The following is a 25,818-nucleotide window of genomic DNA, read 5'->3' as shown; positions in this document are numbered from 1 at the left end:
GCTTTGCAGCAGTGGACCAATAAAAGGAAACACTAGAGTGATGGTGTAAGATCTACAGGGAGTGGGCCCTGTGGGCTTCTCAAAGCCTTGAGCCAACATACTCTTTCCTGTTCTCTGAGCACATAGTACTCTCCCTTGCCGGTTTCCTCCCTTTGTTCTCTGTCTGCCAGCCCCACCCCCACCCCACCCCCATCTTTCAAATGAGTAGGTCTGATTGTTGAGTGTTAAGTCCAGCTTCAGTCTATTTCTATGGACAATAACCATAGGATGTTGGTGAGGGCCTGGAGAGATGAGTCAGCTGTTAGAATACTGGTTGCTCTTGCAGAGAACCCAGGTTTCATTGCCAGTACCGACAGGGGAGCTTACAACTGTCTGTAATTCCAGCTCCAGGAGTTCTGACACTTTCACACAGCCACACATGTGGGCAAAAAGCCAATGCACATTTAAAAAGTTTAGAAAAATCTTTAAAAAAAAAAAGACATCTTTGATCTTTAGTTTGATCTTCCCACCCTACCTTATCCCCAACTCGAATATAAGGTCCTTTAAGGGCCTTTTTGGTCAGTGCCAAAATCCTATATAGAAAAGACCAAACCAAAACAATAAAAGACAAACAAAAAACAAAACCAAAAAATACCACTGCTGGTAAATAGAGGTGTTCACATAAAATTTGTTAAGTGAAAGGGACATTTGATAGTCTTTTCCTTATAGGGTTACTGAAGAGGTTAGGAACAAGCAGTAAGCCATAGATCTGCTTGCTTCTGTCTTCAGAGTGTTAAGCCTTAAAGATGTGAACCAACATATCTGGCCCTTTAAAAAATTGTGAGTTTTGTCTATATGTATGTCTGTGCATTTTTAGTAACCAGGTCTCTCTTTTTTAAAATAATTTTTCTTAGTTCGGTATTTTCTTTATTGACATTTCAAATGTTATCCTCTTTCTGCCCCCACCCCCTGCTGGAAACCCTTTATCCCAACTCTCCTCCCCCTCCTTCTATGAGGGTTTCCCCTACCCACTCACCCACTCCCACCTCCCCACCTTGTCATTCCCCTACACTGGGGCATTGAGCCTTCACAGGACCAAGGGCCTCTCTTCCCACTGATGCCCAACAAGGCTATCTTCTGTTACATATGTGGCTGGAGCTATGGATCATTCCATGTGTACTTTTTGGTTGGTGTTTAGTCCCTGGGAGCTCTGGTTGGTTGATATTGTTGTTCTTTCTATGGGGTTGTAAACCCCTTCAGCTCTTTCAGTCCTTTAACTTCTCATGTGCATGACTCTGGTGATCAAGCACTGGCCCCACAGTTGGGGATTTGAACCCAGAGCCTTGCATGTTAGTGAAGTATTCTATTATGGAGGTAAACGTCTGATCCCTAGACAGGTTTTTAAAGTCTGGTTTACCATAGGGAAATGACTGGGTGTATCAGCAGAAGAGATGGGGAAGAATGTGAGCTGTCTGAAATCAGGTGGAGACTTAAGACTCTAGACTTAAGTATCACAAATCTTATTTCTAGAACGTTCAAGTAAATATAACAATAAGAAGTAACAACAGGAAATACTTCGAGCTTTAGCTTTATACTTTAAAAGACCTTTCCAAGTGTCTCAGAAGATAATTCCAAAATTTCAGAAGAAGTTTTGGTTTAAAACAAGTTACATTGGTGAAAGCCCTAACCCTTTAGGAAACCTGATGTATTTTACGAGTTTAAATTTTACAAATGGATCTCAAACTCAAAAAAGCCCAGGAATGACTGCTATTGAGTAGTAGATGGGGCCAACTTTCAGTATACAGGGGTGAGGTGGGGTATCAGTATACAACAGTTGGTTGTGAACTGTCTTATGTGGATGCTGGGAACCGAACTTGTGTCTTTTGTAAGAGGACACAAGAGTTTTAGCTGCTGAGCCATCTCACCTGCTAGGAGGTACTTTCTGAGCTGAGCTCCGAGGGGGAGAAGAAGCAGGCAGCTGAGGCTTGAGGAAATAAGAGTTCCAGGCAGAAGGCGTGGCCAGTACAAAGATGTTCAGGGGCAGGAGTTGGGATGCTCCTGGAGTTTGAACTGTAGCCACTGGCTACTGTACTGGATTTTTTCCTATAACTGCTCTATAAGACATTTTTCTTCTGGCCTTAATCTTGAGGGGCTTCCAAATAGAGGATCTATGCCAAGCTGGGGTATGAACTGAAAATTTATGGGATGCAGGTACTATGCTCAGTGTTTTGTTATGGAAGTGTTACTCAGTCTTCACAGTAAATATTGTTCCTATGATACAGGAAAACAAATAAACAACCCCCCCTCAAAATAGGTTAACAGAGACCCAGTGTATGGTTGGGTAGCTCAGAGCAGCAAAGACAGGATTTAAGCAGAAGAGTCTGATGGCAGAGACTCAATATTTCACCACCACGTCCTGTTGCTATCAACAGATGGCAGCTTTATGTTAACCAGCATAGTGTAAGCAGATGCAGTTCCAGGAATTCTAAGAGTTGCCACAATTTACTATCAGCGAAATATGGGGGAGATACAAACCTTATAGGAATAAACAACTTTGCAGGTGAGTGGATAATTTCGTAAGGTGCCAGAAGGGCTGGAGCTGCTGTCATCAAAAACATCCATGTTATCTTCAAACTCTTCTCCTTCTTCTCTTTCAGCATCTGCATTAAGCTAGGAAAAATTAGAAGCCATTGGCTACTTTGCTTATTTCATGAAAATGGTAGAAAACAAACAAAAAAATTGAAATCAGATTGTTTCAAAATATTAGTTTATCTATTCAACCTCACATATTATAAAAGACCAGAGGATTTTTAAAAAAATCAAAAGTAAAATGCTGTGTCAGGTGTAGTATACATGCCTTTAATCTCAGCACACAGGAGGCAGATGCAGGGAAATTTTGTGAATTTGTGGCTAGAATGATCTGCAAAGTTTCATACCATTTGGGGGCTACATAGTGAGACTGTGTCTTTTAAAAAAAGTAAAACATCAGGTTGGGAGACTGGTGGCTTTGTAAAAGTATTTACCATGTCAACCTTGATGACCTGAGTTCCATCAGCAGATCCCAAGGTGGAAGGAAAGAGCCAACTCCCAAGGGCACACCATGGCGCACACACACACACACACACACACACACACACACACACACACACACCCCCAATAAAATAAAACACTTCAGTGATGCACACTTGTAATTCAAGCATTTGGGAAGTGGAGGTTAAAATTCAAGGCTGGCTTTTCTGGGCTAAATGAGACCCTGTCACAAATAAACCTCAAATATACAAGTAAATTATCAGTATCCTTTAACATTTTGCCGTTAAATGCTGGCAAACAAAGGCCTCTTAACATTTTAAAATGCTAACATGAGGAAATATGGAAGGTTGCTATATGCTATGAAGAATGTGGAGAAACAGTCTTGTAACTGTGGCAAGTAGAAATGCTTTACACACTGTTTTTGGAAAATATACTGCCCAATACAGAGCTTAAATCATGACCCATAGCAGATTAAATATGATAAAGTGCTCTGTTACTGAAAGATATTACCAGAACCATAATGAAGGAGCTAGAGATGCAGCCTAGTTTATAGAGTACTTGGCTAGTATGCATTCAGACCTGGGTTCCATCCTCTACAATCCTAAAACCAGGTGTGGTGGTGGTGCATGCTTAAAATTTCAGCACTCAGAAAACAGAAGCAAGAAGATCATGAAGCCAGCATAAGCTATAAGAGATCCACTCATCCCTACAATGAAGCCAGGTATGATGAATCGTGCGTGTAATACCAGCCCTCAGGAGAACTGTTTTAAGTGTGATTTCAGTCTAGGCTACAGGGTGACACGTGGTAGCACATGGCTATAATCTCAGCACTTTGGAGGCAAAGGCAGGAGGAGTATCCTTGGCTATATAGTTGAGTTCAGGCCAGTCTGGGCTACATAAACCCCTGAAACAATCAATCAATCAATCAATCAATCAATCGAAACATAACCCCCCAAACAAACATAAAACAACAAGAAACAACCAACGAAATCCACCCCAGTGAGATACTACTCCATATACGCTAGCGTCTTTATCATCAAGGAAAAAAGAACATGTATTGCTAAGGATGTAGCAAAGCCAGAAACATATGCACCAGTAGTGGAACTATAAATAGCACATCTGTTTCCTTAATAAATTAAAAATAGGAGTATATAAAAATTTCCTGGGTATACACCTAAAAGAAATGAAAGCAAAGACTAAAACAGATGTTTGTAAACTCATGTTCACAATAGCAATATTACAATAGCCAAAGTTCCACTAATAAAGGAGTAGCTAAATAAAACAGTAGACACAGATAATGGAATATTACTCAGTCTTAAAAAGGAAGGAATGCTGGCTGACACATGCTACTACATGGATGTACTTTAAAGACATGCTAAGTAAGTAAGCCACTACAAGATAAAGACCAACTCCATTTCTAAGAAGTGTGAAGCGCAGCCAAAGCCATAGCAGCCCAGCATTCGTTGGGACTGAAGGTGGCTCATGGGAGGTACTGTTTACTAGGTGCAGAGTTTTACAGTCTTCACTCGGTTGTTTATTTCAGACAGAGTATCATTACGTATCCCAGCCTGGCCTGAAATGTATGTGTCTCAGGCTGGTCTCAACTTAGAATTCTTTGCTTCTTCCTTTTGAGTACTCAGATTATAAGTAAGGCCACCATGGCTAGTGAAAATTTTCATTTTCTTTAAAAGATGTATTTTATTTTTAATTGTGTATGCGCACAGAGGCCAGAGGCATTGAGTTACAGGTGGACGCTAGTCACCTGATGTGGCGCTGGGAAATGGGTTCTCTGCAAAACCAGGACAAACATTCCTAGTCACCGAGCCATCTCTCTGGTCCCTTAAACATATTTTATATATTCAGAAGACCTTCCTTTCATACTCTAGGGAAGGTTACAGACATTTTACTGTATTACACAAAACATTCAGACATTTATAAAAATGGGATAGAACAAGTTTCCAAAAATACATATGGAATGCTAACATGTACTGTGCTTTGGTACTGGGAATCAGTCCAGAGAACTTTCTCTTGCCAGCAGGGATTGATACTAAACACTCCTTTTACCTCTTCTGTTTTTAGTTCATGTCTGATTCTCACGGAAAGGACTAGAAGACTTTAGTGACAACAGGGGGGTCTGTCAGCTGCTTAGTGCGGTTCTAGCGGGTTTTTAAAGCACAGTATCATAGACTAATCTCTTCCTTTTCCCTCTTCATTGTTCTCATGGTTTCTTGACCCAGCCTATCTAAAACCCCACTGTTCCTTACTCTCTTATCTTAAGGACTGCACTCTCAACCCTTCTTTCTTCAATCAAAACAATTGTGAGCCGGACTTACATTTTTCCTTTCTTAAGTGTCCTAAAAAGCCTACTCTTCCCGCAAGGGCAGTGAGAAGAACCCTGTGGGAGTTTTTGCAGCGACTGTCTTCTGGTACTTGGCACGTTCGGCTCTGGGGTGCTCTCAGACAGGAAGCAGTAACTGACCGGCTGGAGGTGACTACTGACTGTATCACTTACTTGCTGTGTGTGACCCTGGGCAAGTCATCTGGTTTTTAAACCTCAGTGACTCAACTCTCGTATGAAGACAACTATTTTTCTAATGAAGAAAAGTACTTTCCCACAGGGCTATCATAAGGATTAGAGGAGGTAATGCATTTTAACCCCAAACACTCGTATGTACTATGTATGGGAGGTCCATAGTACATCATTACCTTTTGCTGATTTTATAAGGCACAGAGAATCAGATGAAGAATTTTCTGACACCCAACACAGAGGAAAGCAGCTATTTGTAGAAAACTGATTAGCAGAACCTCTGAACTCTACTTGGACAGATAAGTGTCTGCAGAGCCCAGGACCTTACTCCAAGCACTGTCTTAGTAGATAATATATAAACTTCTGTTCAAAGCAAGATGGAATACTAAGGGCCAGATTTGAAATTTCATGCCAGAAACAATTTAAAAAATTGGTGTGGGCCTGTAAAATGGCTCCATGGGTAAAGGTACTTGCCACCTCTTGCAAGTTGTCCTTTGACCTCTATTTGATCAACATGACATACCCTACCCCCAATAAATAAATTAATAACATAAAAAATATGGTCAAAAATTTTAAAGGTTTTCAAGGCATAGGCCACCAAGCAATGAAAGACAGCGGTGTCTGGGGAATGGAAACAATTTGTTTAGCTTATGCTCAGAAAACGTTTCCAGGCCGAGGACAGTGTGTCCTCTAAATTGAGTGGAATAGGGAGGGAGCTCACGAAGGGTTCAGAGCACAGTAACAAGGAAAGCAGAAAGAGATCCTGGGAAATCTGCAGAGGCCTGAAGTCTTCGGCTGAGTAGTGTATGTGTATGAATAGAGTAGCGGAAAGTAGAAATAGAACCATCTAGAAGGATTAGAGAAATGTATCTCTAGAACTCACACAGGTTTGGGACATGACTCGTTTCCCCTGAGGCATCGAGCATCACAGAGCAGTAAGAATATGGAAGACATAGGCGGTGCCAACAGTCAACTAGATGTAACTGGATTTGTAGAACACAGTGCTCAAAAGCAGCAGAAAGTACACTATATATCACACACTGGATCACAAAAGAAGTCTCAGTAAATTTCAAAGAACTGAAGTATGTAGCTGATCTACAGCATAAGCAAATTAGAAATCTAAAATAGAAATATATCTGGGAAGCCCCTCCAAAGTTTCAACATTCAAAAATTCAAGGGCAGAAAAGCCAGTCAGAAAGTATCTTGAAGTAGATGATGATACTGTAGCCACACTGTGCAAAGAACCTAAAGGAGTGAGTATGTAGCAGAACCGTTTACCAAATGCCTCCACAAGGAAGGGGAAAATGTCTAAAATCAGTATCCCCAGCTTCTACCTGAGAAACAAATCATAAGAGAGCCAGTTAAACCCAAATTAGGTGGGAAAAAGGAAATAAAAAAAATCTAAGCAGAAATTAATAAAACAGGAAAACAACAGGGAAAAAAAAAAGCCAATGAAACCAAAAGTTTGCTGACTGTGGAAAGCCATCTATTTGATGAACCTCCATTAGAACAGAATGAAGGGGGTGGGGTGGGGTGTGGTGGGGAAGAAGACACAAAATCATACAGGAATAAGAGTGGTGGCTGACATTTCTACAGGCACTCCACATATTTAAAGCACAACCAAGAATATTATAAACAACTTTATGCCAGTAACTTTGGTAAGTGGGATAGAACAGACAAATTTTTTACAACAAACCCCAAGTAAAATTATTAAAGTCTATTCAAAGGAGAATAGCCTTGGTGTTGATTATCTGAAAACCTGGCAGAGGAAGCAAGAACAGTCAAGGTCAGCCTGGTATACATAGCGAGTTCTAGACTAGTAAGGGGCTATATACGGAGATCCTGTCTCAGAAAGTCAGCCTTTTTGCAGTACTTTTTACACTTTTAATTTTGAGACAGGGTTTCAATAAATTGTCCAGGTTGGCCTTGAGTTCATTGGCTATTCTAGACCTTAACTTGTGATCTTCCTGCCTTAGCCCTGCAAGTAGCTAAATTACAGACCTGTGTCATCAGGGTTAGTTTCTTAAAACATTAATTGTACACCCACTATACAGCATATTCAAAAATGTATGTTGTTAGTACATATCCTACTCAAATTCAAGACTTACAAAATTACAGTAACAGTCCAGAACATCCCAAATGTTCATCAGTGGGTAGAAAGATAGCAAACATCTATAGCTATACAACACACTATCGTTCAGCAATGGAAACAGTCAACACACAACTGTGATCCTCAAAATCATCACACTGAGTTTCCAAAGTTCCACATGAAAGAGTTGATATGATTCTCTTTCTAAATTTCTGATCTAAATTCCAGAAAACACAGCAACCTAAATGCAGAAAGCAGATCAGTGGTTAACTGAGGAATGGAAAATGAACATGACTATGAAAGAGAATGAGGAAAGTTTGGGAGAGTAATGATACATTTACTATAGTAACCACAATGCTTTCACTGGTGTACACATATGTCAAAGCGTATCAGAATGTGCACATTAAACATGAAGTTGAATGTATGTTTTCAACCTGTAATAAAGCTGCTGAAATATCAAAAGCTTGGGAATTTAAATGTTAACCGGTCACACAGTACACAAAGATTTAACAACCACTAATGGGACTGGAAATAAAACATCCAATGATGATTGAAAAAAATTACACAGTAGGTAAAATGACAAAGATTAGAAGAACACAGAGAAACCCCACAGAGCAAGGGCTTGTGGTCTGATGGCTGCAGAGGCTGACACCTGTGGGCTCAATGTCATCTCCTCACTCAAAAGCTGTAAGGAGATACTTAGTTTCCCAAGTCCCATCAGCTCATTAGTAAATACACTTAGAGTAACAATGTGTATTAACTAATTCTTCTCACGCAGACAATGTACAAATGTACCTAAGGCAACACTTGACCCCCCCTTTTCTTTTAGTAACAATTTAAGCTTAGCTGATAAAACTAGAGGAAAGTGCTCATTTTGAAGGTGAGACAGTATTCTTTGACATGTTATACGGGTAAGAAACTGTGTCACAGGAACGTTAGCATTATCACTATTTTAGTTATATTTGAGACACGGTCACATGTAGCCCAAGTTGGTCCCAAATTTGCTATGTAGCTGAGAATGACCTAGGACTTCTGATTTTCTGGCCTCTATCTCCCAAGTATTGGGGTTGTAGAGGTTATGTTACCACATTTGGTTTAGGTGGCGGTGGGGACTGAACCCAGGAGTTCACATGTTAAGCAAAGGCTCAAACAACCCAGCTATATTTCCAGCACACATTTAAAAAGAAGAAACTAATGTTCATATTCCATAGAAATCAAAGTAGATAAAACATTAAGTTTTAGCTAGGTGGTGCTGGAGCATGGTTTTAATCCCAGAGGGAGAAGGATCTTTGTGAATTTGAGGACAGCCTGGTCTACAGAGCTATTTCCGGAAAACTAAGGCTATACAAAGAAATCCTGTATCAAAAAAACAAACAAAACAAAAAACATGTTTTTACAAATATGAATTAGTAATTTCCTAAAAACTCTCATTATACATAAAATAAAGTTGATAACAATAACATATTATTCCATTACTTTAAAAAATCACTACATTTTTGCTTTTGTATTTTTAGCTGTCCAGGTTAGCCTAAAACTCTTCCTTCTCTCTTAGCCTCTCAAGTAGCTGAGATTATGCATACCACTGTATCTAGCTCATTTTCACTTTTGTTGGATATTCTAGTGATTTCAAATGTATATATACACTGTATTTGACCACCCATTTCTCTGTTGAGATCACATAGCAGCCATTTTACTTACTATTTTTTCAAGAATATGATAACAAACATTAGCAGCATCTCTCCTAGTGTTGCAAGGAACAATAAGCATCACCACTAGTAACAAGAGTGATTTTAAAAAAAGATTTATTTTTATTATTTTATTATGTGTATGTGCGTGCCTGGGTGGGGGTATATGCACATGAATGCAAGTGCCCAGAGGTCAGAAGTGTTAGGTTTCCCTGGAGCTGGGGTCCTTTGTATCAAACTGAGGTCACCAAGCTTGGTGGCAAGCATTTCCTCTGCATAAATGCCTATTAGTGGGGTTAGTAGTGTAATATGGCTATCAAATATGGCTGGTTACACTTCTCTGAGTGGTGAAATTTTTCAGTCCCATCCTCTTCTTGGTCTTGGCTATCGGCATAATTTAAAAACAAATTCCACCCGACTGCAAGGACTATCAGGACTATTAGGCACACTGAGGAGTAAAGGTTAAGCACATTCATCTCCTTGCCTTTCAGCTACATTATTCAGCACAGTCTTCAAGATGACTGGATTAGAATTTATTTCTATGTAATTCTGCAAATGTCAGATCCCTAGGGAGTCTGCACAACAAAGAGACTGTCAGACTGCCTGAGTGCAACTGTTGAGGGAAGTCATGAAGAGAGTGCCAGTGATGATCAGAAACTCTAAGGAAAAAGGAGACTAGGAAGGATAAAAATAAACCCAACCTCAGACAAAGGTCTACAGATTCTGTTTGCTCTCACTCTGGGAATCTGCCCTAAAATTGAAAAAAGAAATTTAGTTGTTTCTTAATATTCAAGGAGGATTGAATCCAGGATCCCTTATAGATTCCAAATTCCAGAGATACTCAGGTCCCTTATATAAAATGGTATAGTATTTAAATATAACCTATACATATCTAACAGACTGTAAATGCTGTAGAAATACTTGCTGTTATATATGCTTAAGAGAAAAGTTTCTATGCAATTGTAAAAATCCATCTTTCAGATTTGTGGTTGGTTGAATCCATGCATGCAAAATCCAGAAATATGAATGACCAATTGCATATATGTAAATGTTACATCAAATGACTACAGAGACTTTAAAAGAATGATTATGAAGATTATCCAGGGACAGGAAAAATTAGACTGAAAAGATTATGCAAAATTAACATTCCTTATTATGTTTAAATAATGTTAAAGGTTAGGTTATAAACCGGGAATGGATTTAATCGAGCGAAGGCAGGGAAGTAAGAGGAGGGAGAGATGAGTGATTTAGTGGCTCACAGGGTCACTGGCAGTAATCCATCCTCAGGAGCTATATGCAGGCTCCAGTTACATAGCAACTAAGTATCTCTCGTCCCCTTCTTCCCCTCTCAGATTGGGTCTGATTACGTAGTCCTGGATGGCCTGTAATTCTCTATATAGTCCAAGCTAGAGGCCAGTCTTGAACTCAGGAATTCCACCTGCATCTGCCATCTGAGGGCTGGAATCAAAGACGTGCAGCACCATCCCTCTCCCCACACAACTCTCTTTTGAATGTGTCACCACATTCTGGGACTCTTTTTTTTTGCCACCCCATCCTGTATTCTACATGACAGCATGAGATAGGAGGGAGAATTATCATGTAAGTATGGTTCTCTAAGACAGATAGATAGACTATGTGGTTTAATAGCATCTACCTTCCATGAAACATTCTTTGGCTATATTGTTAATGTCTGGGATAGCCATCACGATCCCCAGATGACTAGTGCTTTGTTGGCATCTACAATGGAAGAAAGTATTTGGTTGCTAGAATGTGTATTTCAGCCTCATGTTCCCTGGCCAGCTAGCTGTCAGTTTGAAGGGGTACAGAATTCTTTGAATTATTTCAATGTTATTTAAGAAGAAGGTTAAATAAATACTGGGGCCTCATTAAGCTATTATTTCCTTTAGTAGCATAACTTGTAAAGCTTCCTTAAAATATAACCTCTAAGTTGAAAGAGGGAATACATATGCTCTATAATACTGGCTGTCATAGTAGCCTTATTTGTGATAACCAGAAGCTGGAAACAACCCAGAAGCTCCACAATGGAAGAATGGATACAGAAAATGTGGTTCATTTACATAATGAAATACTATTCAGCTATTAAGAACAAGGACATCATGAGTTTTGCAGGCAAATGGATAGAACTAGAAAATATCATCTTGAGTGAGGTAACTCAGACCCAAAAGAACATGAATGGTATGTACTTAGTAATAAGTGGATTAGCCGAAAAAGTACAGAATACCCAGGATACAATCCACAGAACTCAAGAAGGTTAACAAGCCGAAGAGCTCAAGTAAGGATGCTTTAATCCCACTCAGAGGTAGAAGAAAGCAATCATGAGGGGCAGAAGAAGAGAGGGACCTGGGTGAGAGAGGGGAGGGGAAGGTGAAAGGGGACCATGATCAGGTATTGGAGTGTGGGGGATAGAAGTAAAGCCTTGAGGGCCAGCAGAATGAATGGAAACAGGCTACTTCTGGAGGTGGGAGGTGGGGGGGATCCTCTAGAATGTACCAGAGACCGGGGAGGTAAGAGACTTTCAGGACCCAAAGAGCAGGGCCTTAGATGAAATATCCTACAGTGAGGAGAGGGAACTTGGAAAATCCACCTCCAGGAGAAAGACAGGGCATCAAGTGGAAGGATGGGGTTGCCATCCTCCAGTCAAAAACTCTGACCCAGAATTGTTCCTGTTTAAAAGAACTGCAGGGCTAAAAACGGAGAAGAGGCTGAGGGAAAGGAGGTCCAGTGACCAGCCCCACTTAGGATCTAGCTCAAGGGGAGGCTTCAAAACCTGACACTACTACTGGTGCTATGTCGTACGTACAGACCAGAGCCTAGTATGGCTATCCTCCGAGAGGTGCAACAAGCAGCTGACCGAAACAGATGCAGATACTTACACCAAACCAATGGACTGAACTCAGGGACATCTGTGGTTGAATTAGGGAAAGGCTGGAAAAAGTTGAGGAGGAGAGCAACCCCATAGGAAGACCAACAGTCTCAACTAATCCTCCGAGATCTCTGACACTGAGCCACCAACCAGGCAGCATGCACCAGTTGATATGAGACCCCCCCCCAGCACATATACAACAGAGGACTGCCTGATCTAGCCTCAGTGAGAAAAGATGCACCTACCCTTGAGAGACTTGAGACCCCAGAAAGTAGGGAGGCCTGGTGGGGTGAAGTGGGGACATCCTTTCAGAGATAGTGGGGAAGAAGAATGGGATAAGAAACTGTCAGAGGGCAGACCGGGAGGAGGATTAACAACTGGACTGTTAAAAAAAAAAAAAAAAAGAGGATTGCAAAGTACTGCTTCCCAGAGGCTGACGCCTCCTGATGAGCTGACATTTAGAAACCCCTAAGCACATCTCATTTACCCTCTTCCTTCAGACTCAGGAGCATAGCTTCTATTTAGCTCTTATTTAAGTCCATCAAGGGCTACTTCAGATAGCATTTCTTTCTTTCTTTCTCTTTCTTTTAAAAATTCTTTTCTTTTTCTTTTTTCCCCTGCCCCTGGTTGCTCCGGCCCTGCTTGCTCTGGCCATATTTATTTCATATATGTGGGCACACTGTCACTGTCTTCAGACATACCAGAAGAGGGCATCTGATCCCATTACAGATAGTTGTGAGCCACCATATGGTTGCTAGGAATTGAACTCAGGACCTCTGGAAGAGCAGTCAGTGCTCTTAACCACTGAGCCATCTCTCCAGCCCCAGACAGCATTTCTTTATGGGCAAAAACTTCCTGAGCTGGCACTTAGGTTTTCTGATAGTATGTCACAGAATCAAAGATTCTGGGGTTAGAGGAGATCTGTTAACCTAATATTTCCTAAGAAATCCATAGAGGGGTGATTTTTTACATAGTATGCTGATGAATTTGATGTAAAGGGCTTATAGTTTGCCACACAGAGACCTAGTCACATACTGTCATATACCCATAAGATCTATAAAGGTCTGCTAGTGCTTCCAGCTGCTAAGCACTGAAGAAAGACTAAGTCCCATTTACCTTTGATATGTCTAGGAATGAAGCAAAAATTGAGGTTATGCATGCCTGCTCAATGAAATTCACCCCAAAGAGGTGCTAGCTCAAGTAGTCATTTTGACTGGTGGGAAGCAGGCTGCTACAGAGCACAAGGAAACTTGTGCCTGGAACTTGCTGTCACCATAAACTACAGAGCAGAACAATCTGAGGTAGATGGGAAATTTAAAGTTTTGATAGAAAGATGTTCCATGACATGGAGCAACTCTGTTCCTATGACAGCAGGACAAGTTCTTCTATCCCCAGAGTTAAGTGTATGCTGTGCGTGATTTCCAACCCCACAGCCATTGCCATTAATAATGAAATAAAACTTGCTTTTTTTCCCTCCTTTTTTCTGATATAGAGTTTCTACGTGTAGCCCTGGCTGTCCTATAACTATCTCTGTAGACCAGTCTGGCTTCATACTCAGAGATTCAACTGCCTTTTGAGTGCTGGGATTAAAGGTGTAGGTCACCATGATCCAGGTAAAAAACTTCTAATACATTGTTTTTTCCTTATAATGTATACCTCCACACAGTCTTTTTAAATGTATACATGTATTCCCATTACAAAACCAGAGTGCTATGTGAAAAATGTGATGAAACTTCCAGGATTGTTCCTAAAACGCTGGCCAATTTATGTAAAAAGGACACCTAACATCTTCAGGGCCCAAGCATTAGAAGCAGCAAGAACAACCGTAGCTTTTTGTTTACTGCTATTGCATCCTTCCATCCATCCACTCAGTTCTTCCTGCAACAACACTAAGTATCTATTGTGTACCAAGGCACTTTGCTGTGTGGAGCAGAGTCAGAAGACAGGCAAGCTGTATTCCACACAGGAAGATGATGAACAAAAGAAAACAAAGAGAAACAAACAAACATTGGTAGATTCCATCAAGAAACAAGCAGGATGAACCCTGGACTTGAAGGAAGAAAACAAGCTATGTGCTGGTTATAACCTGTCAAATTCTCCCTGCGTTGGGTTCTTGTTCTGCCTCTGGTAACTGAATTTATCTTTATACTAAGCCTAGGTATTTTATGTGTATATGTGTGTACATGTGTGTTCATGTGTGTGGAGACCAGAGCTGAGCCTTGAATTTTTTTTTTTTCTTTTCTTTTGGTTTTTCAAGGCAGACTTTCCCTGGCTCTCCTGGAACTCACTCATAGACCAGGCTGGCTTTGAGCGCCACTACTGCCCAGAGAGCCTTGGATGTTATTCGTTAGGCACCATCTACCTTGTTTTTTTTGAGACAGAGTCTCTTGTTGGCCAGGGACTTTCTCACTTAGCTTGCTACACAGGCTGGCTAGTGAGCCCCAGGGATCTTCAGTCTCCACTTGCCCAGCATGGAGGGATACAAGCATGTATCACCAAGTCTGGCTATGATGCACAGGTTCTGGAGCTTGAACTCAGGTCCTCATGCTTGCACGATAAGCACTTTACTGACTGAGATATTTCTCCAGCTCAGACCCTACATTTGAAAAGATATTTTTCAACTTTCTAAATGTTCATTTCACTAGAGAAGATCTCTGAGACTTACAGAAATACTAGTTTTTCTCTTCTACCACTTTCAGTTAAAATGCATATTTACCTTATAAATGGAATGAGTTTGGGGGACAACACCAATAGCCCAATTAGTAGCAAAGTATTCTTTACTGTACTAAAAACCAAAATAAAACACTAACATACTTGTTTTCTTCTCCCTCTTCTCTTTCCTGTATTAAGTTCAAATGAAGTGACAGAGGAAAGGTAACAACCTCCACTATTTTTATTTTAAAGTTTTATCAAGTTTGGTCTCAGAACATACAACAGTAAAGGTCAGTTGGCCAATGAAATCCAAGAAAAGAAACTAAATCCAAGAAAAGAAACTGTACCGAGTGTAGAGTGCCGTTGCTGGTCACAGCTGGAGGGCGGGCCCACCGCTCATTTTCCAGTTCCTCCATCACTTGGTTCATGGCACTCTTTAACCACGTATCTACAGAAACCCCAATCTGCTTCAGTAGGTCTAGTCGGGCCTCAGCTTTCAATTTAATGATCTAAGAAAACAGCAAAACAAACAAGGTTGGAACTCAAGGCAATTTTCCCTCACACTGATTAACAATCTTGATATTTATCAGCAATTGTTACATATTAATTTTTCATCTACAGAAAAGAGAGAACATGAACACAAGCATATAAGGCAAATGGCATACTTGTATCTTATTGATTGGGGGGTTGTTGGAGATTAAATTCAGGTCCTGTGCATGTGATGTGTTACCACTCAGCCATACCTGCTGTACCTTATATTGCAACAAGACCACAGTACTGATGACACATAAAACATGACACATAAAGCAAAATGTGACTAGGAAAAGATGAGAATACCACAAAATCTTCCTTTTGCTGTTAAGAAGAATGTGGCTTAGAACATCGAGAAGTCCAGCACCTTCAATAGCTTTCTAAGCTAACCCTGGGATTTTTCTTTTCCTTTATAATCCACTGTTAATGGTCTGTGAACAACTTAATCATGTTACCCTCTTGTTTTAAAATGCTATAACTCTGGACTAGGACTATGTTTTATTCTTAAAACAAAGCACACTTATTAATTTAATATAAATGTGTGTTTGAGTACATGTGTACCACATGATTGTATACCACATGATTGGAGCATAAAGAAGGAAGGAGGAAGCATTCAATTCCCTGGAATTAGATAGTTGTGGGACAACATGTGGGTACTGGGATTTAACCTGGATCCTCTACAAGATTAGTAGGCATTCTTAACAACTGAACCGTCTCTCCAGCTCCAGCTAGGTTCTGAGTAATAATCTGGAGTAGGATAGCTTTTACACTGTGAAGAGTCTTTTCTGTCATTCTATACCACTCCAACCTATCATATGCTCTCAGGCTCAGTTGATGTCAGTCATTTATGTGCAATGCTTCATGCTTTATGATGCCACTTATCTTTTGAGGGTCAATTCAAACATCTTTTCTATGGTTTTTCTAATGAATTTCCTTTCTTGCGCAGCTAAGCATACTCTTCCTCTGTTTATGAAACACTCTGTACAGATCCAGTCATAATGAGGAAGGCATTAAACACCTAGCTGTCCAGGTGTTTACTTTTTTTTGACACAACTGAGCCTTCTTTAGCACTAAGCTATTCTCCTAACGTGTGTTTAGGAATCTTTGAATAAATTCCTACATAAAAGCACTTCTACTGCTCTTCCAAGGAGGAATTTTTACTTTAAACTTTAGCTGAAATTAATCTTGAAATGCTGTCATTCAATATCATAGACATAAAGTATTTTCTTTTTAAATAATAATGCTAATAACATTTCTTTTTAATAATATCAACACTTTCCAGCACAGGCGTAAGGGGTTTGTTTTTGACTTGGCTGCCATGAGTGATTGTTAATTAACAGTCCTTTTGATTTTAAATTAAATCATGAAGCTGCCAGAAACACTTGAAATTGGGAACAGAGTTGCTCGTCACTAAATTCAAGATGGACAGTAACTTCCTGTTTTCTGGACTCTGTTCCTAAAGCATAGACAAGTACCCACAAAATGACACAAGCACAACCATACATTTGTGTGTACACACACACACACACACACACACACACACACACACACGGAAATCAGACATATAAGTCACCTAACCACTAAAGCAGAGAAACAAGAAAAATCAAGACATATTCAGTACAATTTATTTCCTCAACATTAAGTAGTTTACTTTGCATTAAGATTTATTTATTGATTGATTGATATAGTTCAATCTGGCCTCAAACTTGAACTTCTTATCCTTTTGCTTTTCCCAGTACTAGGATTACAGACACATTTTATTGTGGTAAATATATAGAACATAAAAATTTACATGATGACTATTTTTCTATTTTTGAGATTATAACATAATTAACCCCTCCAACTTTGTCCCTCAAATTCCTCCCACAGAGCCCTCCTTGTTCTCTTTGACATGGTGCCTTTTTTCATTAACTGTTATCACACACACACACACACACACACACACACACACACATATACATATATATATACATAAACTTTTAAATATAGTCTAGTGAGTATTAAATATACTAACATTGTTGTGCAACAATTACACCAGCTACCTCCAGATCTCTTTCATCATATACAACTAAAACTAGGGGCTATAGAGATGACTCAATAGTCAAGAACACTCTTCCAGAGGTCTTGAGTTCAATTCCTAGCACTAACATGGTAGCTTATAACCTTCTATAATTGGAACCAATGCCCTCTTCTAATATGCAGATGTACATGTTGACAAAACACACCCATATAACAATGAACCTTTAAATTTTTTTTTAAAAAACCCTAAAATTCAATGCACTAAATAACAGCTTCTTATTCTTCTCCCTCATCCTCATAACTACTACCTGATTTTCTGTCTTTTTGCTTTTAACTATCCTACACAGTACAACCACACAGTATTTGTCTGTGACTGTCATCCTCTAATTATTGTTTGGAAGAGTGTCTTTGGATTTCAAATGTTTCTAAGAGACAGTGTATAGTTGAGTTACATTTTTACAAGATTTTATTTATTTTTATTTTATGTGTAAGAATGTTTTGCCCGCATGCTTGTGTGTGTACCACATATGCGTCTAGTGTTCACAGAGGTCAGAGGAGGCACTGGATTTCCTGGATCTGGAGTCAGAGAGTTTTAAGCTACCGTGTGGGTGCTGTGAACCTAATCCAAGTTCTTTACAAGAGCAGCAAGTGCTCCTAACTCTAGGCCTTATATAATTTTACAAAATCCATTCTGCTGATTTGTCTTTTGGTTAGAGAATTTAATACACTTACATTTAAAGTCACTAATATACAGAAGGGTTATTTCTACCAGCTTGCTATTTGTTTTGTATATGTTGAAAGCTTTTTATTCTTTTCTTCCTGATTCTGTTTTCTTCCTGTTTTCTTTTGAGTTTAGTTTTTTAAAAGCTTTATATATTATAATGATATGTATGTATCTTTATGAGTTTAAGTGTACCTCAGGCATGCAGGAGCTCCCAAGAGGCCAGAAGAGAGCATCAGATTCCCTAGAACTAGAGTTACAGGTGACTTTGAGCCCCTATGTGGGAGAGGTGGGAGCCAAATCCAGTCCCCTGCAAGAAAGGTAAGCATTCTTAACCACTGAGCCATCTCTCCCACCCAAAGTTGGTTTTAATTTTTGTAGTGAGATATTTTGATTCCTTTCTCATTTCTTTATGTGTATATTATGAGTATTTTATGTATATATTTATAAGAAATTATATTTAATATCTTAAGCTATGACACCCAGTTATTGATTTGTAATGATATATATATAGGTCAGACGATTACTGTTTGTTTATGTGTGTACATGTGTATGTGGGTGGCAAACAGCATTTCAAAAAATTCAAATACTTAGAAATCAGGGTAAGCTGTCTTTAATCACTTTAAGCACTTGGGAAGCAGAGGCAGTGGAGCTCTGAGTTTGAGGCCAGACTAGTTTACAGAGCAGGTAACAGGACAGCGAGGACTACAGGGAGAAACCTTGTGTTGAAAAACCCAACTAAACAAACAAAAAACCCCAAACTACCAAATAACAAAACAAAACAAAAAAACAGGGTAAAAAATTATTACTAATGTTTTACTAAACTATTGTCTCATTCTAATTTGTTTTTATTTTTCAAGACAGATTTTCCTTATGTAGCCATCTCAAACTCAGAGAGATCTGCCTGCCTCTGCCTCCTGAATGCTAGGATTAAAGGTGTGCGTCACCAAGCCTGGCTCATTCTAGTTTTTTAATTAGAGATGGAAGAGATTACACAGCTAATGTAAACGTTCTTGTGAGAATTGTAGAAATCATAACAGTGTAATAATAGTTTATTGTGAGATCCTTTTTCTAAGAATCTGGTACACAGGAAGCATTCATTAAATTGCCATATTAATCAATATGACTTTGCCTCAATTTAACCAGTCAAGAATTAATGACTACAGAATCCTTAGTCTCTGTATTTACATTTTCAATTTCTGCTCACTAAAAAAAGTTTCTTTCATCAATTACAGAATACTACAACAGTGCTTACTCTAATTAGCAATAAAAATGAATGGAACCTAGCTGGGCAGTGGTGGTGCAGGCCTTTAATCCCAGCACTAGAGAGGCAGAGGCAGGCAGATTTCTAAGTTTGAGGCCAGCCTAGTCTACAGAGTGAGTTTCAGGACAGCCAGGGCTACACAGAGAAACCCTGTCTTGAAAAACAAAACAAAAAACAAAAACAAAAACAAATAAATAAAAAATAAGATAAAATAAAAAATAAAAAAATAAAAACGAATGGAACCATACAAAGACTAGACAAAGCAGATTAATAAACAAGGGAGAGAACCGTTTATGTTGGAAGGAAATACAAAGAATGTACAAAGGGTATGATAAAATTTTAACCAGTGTTTTCTCTTTTGGTGAAGTATTTATAATAAAATAAACAAAAAATAATGCAAATAATAATATGAGCTAGAAAAAAGGAGAAACAGATGAATGATCACTGTCAGTTTCTCTGAAGAGTTAAGTCATCTAGTCTATCCAAAAATTTCAATATGACAATCCTGCAACTGCTGCCCTAATAAAATGTGCCCTCACATCTGCCAACTAATTTTAGCATGGCTATTTTTGATTATACAGTAAGTGAGAGCTCATTTGAAGATAATTTTACAGATATTTAAAACTAAGATAATGGATATGATATCATGGTTCTTTATTTTTAGTAAAAAAATTATCTTTGAGAATAAAGACTTTAACTGGTTGTGTCAGGAGAGGTAAGATATTGTGTTGTAGAAATCCCACTTAATGTTTTAGTTTAAGTTAACTAATAGTGCATTTGGTATACTAATAGGAATAATAGGTCATCCCTCTAAATGGAGACTGCGTGACCTTTTACTGCTACACTAAGGGTGAGGTGGAATAGTCTGGTGGAGTTAAGGTACTAGCCAGTGGCGCCATGGTGGAGTCTGGAAATGAAAATATAAAGACATACCTTCAGAAACATTTTCAGACTTGTTTCAAAATAGTCATTCCTGTTTTATTAATGTTTCCTCCACAGTGTAAAAACAACAAGTACAACTCTTGTTCACCACAAGCCAGTGTTTACTGCTCAGCAACTGCCTGCCAACAGTATTTGGTTAGCACTTTAATGTAGAGGTTCTAGACCCTGGCTGGGTCTAGAGAGGAAAAAGGATCATTGTTCACTGGACACTTTGCCCTCTGTATGGAAGCTTGAAGGTCAGACTGTACCAGGTAAAATGTGGAGGTGGGTACAAGGACAAACGGTAAGACTCAGATCACCTCCATGGGACTATGCTCAAAACATACTTACATTCTCTATGCCTGCTAAACCACTGAAGCCCTTTCTTAAAACTTTTAAGGGGTATTTGAATGTCATTAGTTTAGATGAACTTTCAACTAGTACAAGAACTCCTTATTTGAATGCCCTAATATATGTTGGCTCAGAATCTGTGTGTGACATTAAGTATGTTTATGTGGATGTGTTATATGGACATATACATGTGGAGGCCAGACATCAATGTTTGGTATCATTCTTAATTTATCTCTATGCTATTATATTTTTTTAAAGATTTATTTATTTTATTTATATGGGTACACTGTAGCTGTCTTCAGACACACCAGAAGGCAGTATCAGATCCCATTACAGATGGTTGTGAGCCACCCTGTGGTCGCTGGGAATTGAACTCAGGACCTATGGGAGAGCAGTCAGTGCTCTTAACCACTACTGAGCCATCTTCCCAGGATTACACTATTATATTTTTATTATTCTTTTTTAAATTTATGAGTACACCAAAACTGCCTTCACATATACCAGAAGAGGGCATCAGATCCTATTACAGATGGTTGTGAGCTACCATGTGGTTGCTAGGAATTGAACTCAGTACCTCTGAAGAGCGGTCAGAGCACTTCACTGAGCCATCTTTCCAGCCCTTTTCCTATGACTCCACATAATTACGTATTTTTTTCTTCTTTTTTGCTCCTTCTTTTTTAAACCAAATCTTTGTTTATTCTCCTGGAATTTGAATATTCATGTGTAAGTTTATCTACCATTAATTAGATGGACTTATTTAATGCTATGTGAAAACTTTAAAATTGACATCTGCATTGTGGCATTCCTTTTGCTATGTAATGTTTCATGACTGTGGGATCTTCACAGTAGGTTCAGAGTTTTTGTTGTAAGTGCTACAGGTACACAAAAATACAACTGTAGACACAAAGGTGGTTCGTTGTCTTCAATTTAATACCCATGTAGAAACTCAATTTCAAAGGTGCATTTCACACTGTGACATTGTGACACACTACAATTGAGAGCTGTCCTACTGTCTTACCTCTGCTTTACGGATATTTTCTCTAGCTTCATCTATTTTCTGTTCCAGCTCTGCTCGGCTTTGTTCTGATACAGCAACTCCATGACATTCTAGTTCATTTAGAACCTGTCAAAGAAAATAAAGATTTTTGTTCTCATTTCTTTCCTTGAGTATTTACATAATTCTAGAGGGTTCAGTGGCTAAAGCAATAATTAATTTTAAACTTTTCATTTATTTAATTAATTTTTAAAAATTGAAAGGTGCAAAACAAGGAAGAGTCCTTGTCTTACCATCCCCCAGATGCTAACGACTTATAAAAGCATGCAGTGCAGCTCCCTCCTCGGGAGGTGCAGCTCAAGGTTTCCAGTGGTTCCTGTGTCCTGCAGTACTACACATGGCACCAGGGTTGACCTGCCTTTCCATGGCTCATAAATTGGTGCCTCCCCAGTACTGGTCTTGCACAGTAAGGCCACAATTAAGTGAAAGTTGGGATTACTTGAACACTAGCCCTGTGATGCTGTGATAGCTCATCGGCTAACAGAGATGGCCATGAGGAAACTCACAGGGGAGTAGAGCTGACAGTGTGGATATGCTGGATAAAGTAGTCCACAACTCCAAGCGGGACTTTGTTGTGCTACAAAATGGTGAGCATTTAAATACTCATTGTCTGCTTATCCATTTTCCAATTACTATTTTGGATCTAAGGCAACAGGAGACAGACAATGAAAACCAAGAAACTGATAGATACAATCTATATACCTTATTTTCATGGCATAATTGAGACATGTATAGCTTTGATTTTTTTTAAATGGATAGATGTTGACTTTTTTGTTTGTTTTAATTTTTATTTATTATTATTGTTGTTGTTGTTGTTTTTCGAGACATGGTTTCTCTGTGTAGCCCCTGGCTGTCCTGGAACTCACTCTGTAGACCAGGCTGGCCTTGAACTCAGAAATCTGCCTGCCTCTGCCTCCCAAGTGCTAGGATTAAAGACGTGTGCACCACCGCCTGGCTTTTTTTTTTTTTTTTTTTTTTTTTTTTTTTTTTAAACAGGGTCTTACGAAGCTTAGGCCATATTTAAATTCACTAGGTTGCTGGCCTTGAAATCTGATTTTCCAGTTTCTATCTCTAGGATTACAGATTTGTACCACCACACCTGCCCGATTATGAAGTATTCTTATAAAACAATTCTTATAAAGAAACAAAAAGACCTCATTACTGCACAATGAATCTGTCACATTCTCTTTACACCAAGATACTACTACCGTATCAATTTGCATTTTTCTAAACCATATTTATGAAAATCTTTTTTATGGGGAGAAAAAAAGTGATATATCATTCCCTCAATGTTTCTACCAAACCTTGCCATGTCTGCAGAAAGTGACCTCATTCTTTTTAAAGCACACCCCCAACAGTTTAACGGCAGTGCACTTACACTCAGAGTACTGCTGCTGGGACGTTTAAACTTCTTTTAAAACAGCAAATAGCACTACACAAAGAACCTGTCTAATGACTCTTTGAACACACTGGGAGATCTGAGATGAAAACATAAAAGTGTGTAGAGATAGTTTCTTGCGCACTGTGTAAAAGCATTCACCTTCAGTAAAAAGGTGATTGGCCAATAAACTGAGGCAGGATTAGAATGTGAGACATCCAGCAGAGAAAGAGGAATTCTGGAACTGAGTCAGGCGTGGAGATTTACCAGGACACAGAGGAAGGTTGTTGCATGAAACAGGACCAGGTAACCAGCTACGTGGAGGGACTTAAAATAGGATAAATGGGATAATTAAGTTACCAGCTAGTCGGGGAACAGGCCTAAACTTATGGCCTGAACATTTATTCATAAACATAATTAAGTCTCAGAGTTGTTATTTCAGGGAAACTTATGTACGCATGGGAAACCCTCAGTTACTAAAGTGGAAGTTACACATGTTGCTTGTTCACTGTTTTGCAGTACTGGTGACCAAGCCAACTGCCCCACACAAGTAAGCAGGTGTTCTATTAGTGAGCTTTACCTGGACTTCTATATTTCATTATTACTAGACACTGCCAAATTTATATAATCTATATTTTAATAGCAGTCTTATATTCTGATTCTATTATCAATATATTTATATTATTAACATATATATAATATATAATCAACTTAGTGATATATTTAGTCCTATTAATATTTCTATATTTTAATATTAATAGACATCCCCAAAAGGTTGTACCCACCCTTCCCTATATCCTGACCACAGGGATACTGCCAAACTTTAAACTTATGCTGATACAAAATTTTGAAAACTTGATTTCATTTTCAAGACTTTACAAAAAACTTTACATAGTTTCATGTGTTGCTGTCCATCTATATTCCTATTTCACTGCATATATATGTGTGTACACACATGGATGAGTGCACTTGCCCATGCAGGTATGTGTGGAGGCAGAGGCAGATGTTAGTAGAGGCCAGCCTGGTCTGCATAGCATGTACCGGGTAGGATAGCTAGGGATGTGTACAGAGGAGACACTCCAGTCTTTAAAAAAAAAAGCTTATTAGATTTTCAAAGCAGGAAGAGTTAAGAGCATAATGCTGACTGTTGAGAAAGTACCAGGAAAACATACATAAGATTTTTCTCATTAATAGAATGCAACTACTTGGAGAAAAGAGAGATGGCTCAGTGGTTAGGAGCACAGGCCCCTCTTCCAGAGAATTCAGATTTAATTTCCAGCACACACATGGACACTCACAACTGCCTATAACTCTAGTTCCAGTGGATCCAACACCCAATGTCCTCTTCTGACCTCTGTGGGTGTCAGGCACACATGTGATGCAAGGCAAACACAAATAAAAATAAAATTCAACTCTTTTACTCGATCTGAAATCTCATAGAAGGCTTCTGTGACAACCTCTCTCTCCCACCTTCACCCCTTACTCCCCCCAAGAGAAACAGTGTAGACAAGAAGCCATTGAAGAGAACTCTCAAGAACTGTGAGCTTTTTAAGAGCTGAAGTAGCTCTGTACAGTTGATGGCTTCTGGCAGAGGTGGCGGGAGGAGGGAGGATGCAGGTTTTTTTAAGAGCCTGGCCACTGGGAGTTTGACCATTTCTGTTGAGTATATGGGTAATACCAATTAGACCTGGTATTTTTTTTTCGTTCTTTTCTTTGGGGGAGGTGGACCTGAGAAGACTGAGAAGTGAATGTGGTCAGGGTGCATTAGGTGAAACTCCCAAATAAACAAAAAGAGTAGGTTGGAAAAAAACCTATCTGAAATCTGACTTCAGATGCATATAGCCAGCGTGCTCTAGCATACTTACCCGTTGCTGGTGAACAATATTTTTGTGCTCACGTGCCACACGTGTGGCCCATTTCCGAGCCTCCTTATTTAGACTGTGTTCCTCTGTGGTACCAGTTTCTGATTCTAATTGTCGACTCTACAACACAAGAGAGAGCAGAAAGAGTGGGACTGTTATCTCTACTGTAACTTTTACCAACAACACAAGGCATGCCCTACTACTGTGGGAAGCAAGGTCTCATTTCACAGAAAATCAATGTCAGATAGCTACACAGAGATTAGTAGCCTTGGAGGCCACTGAGGATGAACCGCTCCCTTATGGTCAGCTTTGGGCCCTACCTTCTTTTTCTCTGGTAACACTGGAAAGGTATCAATTTTGCCACTTCTTACCAGTGGTTTTCAATGACCCTTTAATACAATTCCTCAGGTGTGGTGACCCCCAACCATAAAATTATTTTCACTGCTACTTCATAACTGTGATTTTTGATACTGTTATGAACTGTAATGTAAGTATCTGTTTTCTGATGGTTTTAGGCAACCCCTGTGAAAAGATCATTCAAGCCCCCAAGGAGTCAGCTCAACATACGGGTTAAGAACCACTGTAAAGGCTTAGAAAGAGCAATTTGCAGATTCATCTGGAACAACAAAAGACCCAGGATAGCCAAAACTATTCTCAACAATAAAGGAACCTCTGGTGGAATCACAATCCCGGACCTTAAGCTGTACTACAGAGCAATTGTGATAAAAACTGCATGGTACTGGAACAGTGACAGGCAGGTAGATCAATGGAACAGAATTGAAGACCCAGAAATGAACCCATGTACCCATGGTCACTTAATCTTTGACAAAGGAGCTAAAACCATCCAGTGGAAAAAAGACAGCATTTTCAA

The 25,818-nt window shown here is 39.2% G+C and overlaps 1 protein-coding gene across 2 annotated transcripts in view; it reads right to left on the bottom strand.

The window, feature by feature from the left end:
* Positions 1-25,818, bottom strand: part of Fchsd2 (FCH and double SH3 domains 2) — a 184,679-nt gene that overhangs the window by 12,878 nt on the left and 145,983 nt on the right. For both annotated transcript variants that reach the window (XM_031387572.1, XM_031387573.1), the window contains 4 exons: positions 24,951-25,067; positions 21,672-21,776; positions 15,194-15,355; positions 2,515-2,649 (listed from right to left, as the gene is read on the bottom strand). In XM_031387572.1, the coding sequence (XP_031243432.1) occupies positions 2,515-2,649; positions 15,194-15,355; positions 21,672-21,776; positions 24,951-25,067 (519 nt within the window). The remainder of the gene's footprint in view (positions 1-2,514; positions 2,650-15,193; positions 15,356-21,671; positions 21,777-24,950; positions 25,068-25,818) is intronic.

The sequence above is a fragment of the Mastomys coucha genome, unplaced genomic scaffold (genome assembly GCF_008632895.1).
Source record: "Mastomys coucha isolate ucsf_1 unplaced genomic scaffold, UCSF_Mcou_1 pScaffold21, whole genome shotgun sequence".
NCBI classification, from domain to species: Eukaryota; Metazoa; Chordata; class Mammalia; order Rodentia; family Muridae; genus Mastomys; species Mastomys coucha.
This window is presented reverse-complemented; position numbering and strand designations above follow the sequence as displayed.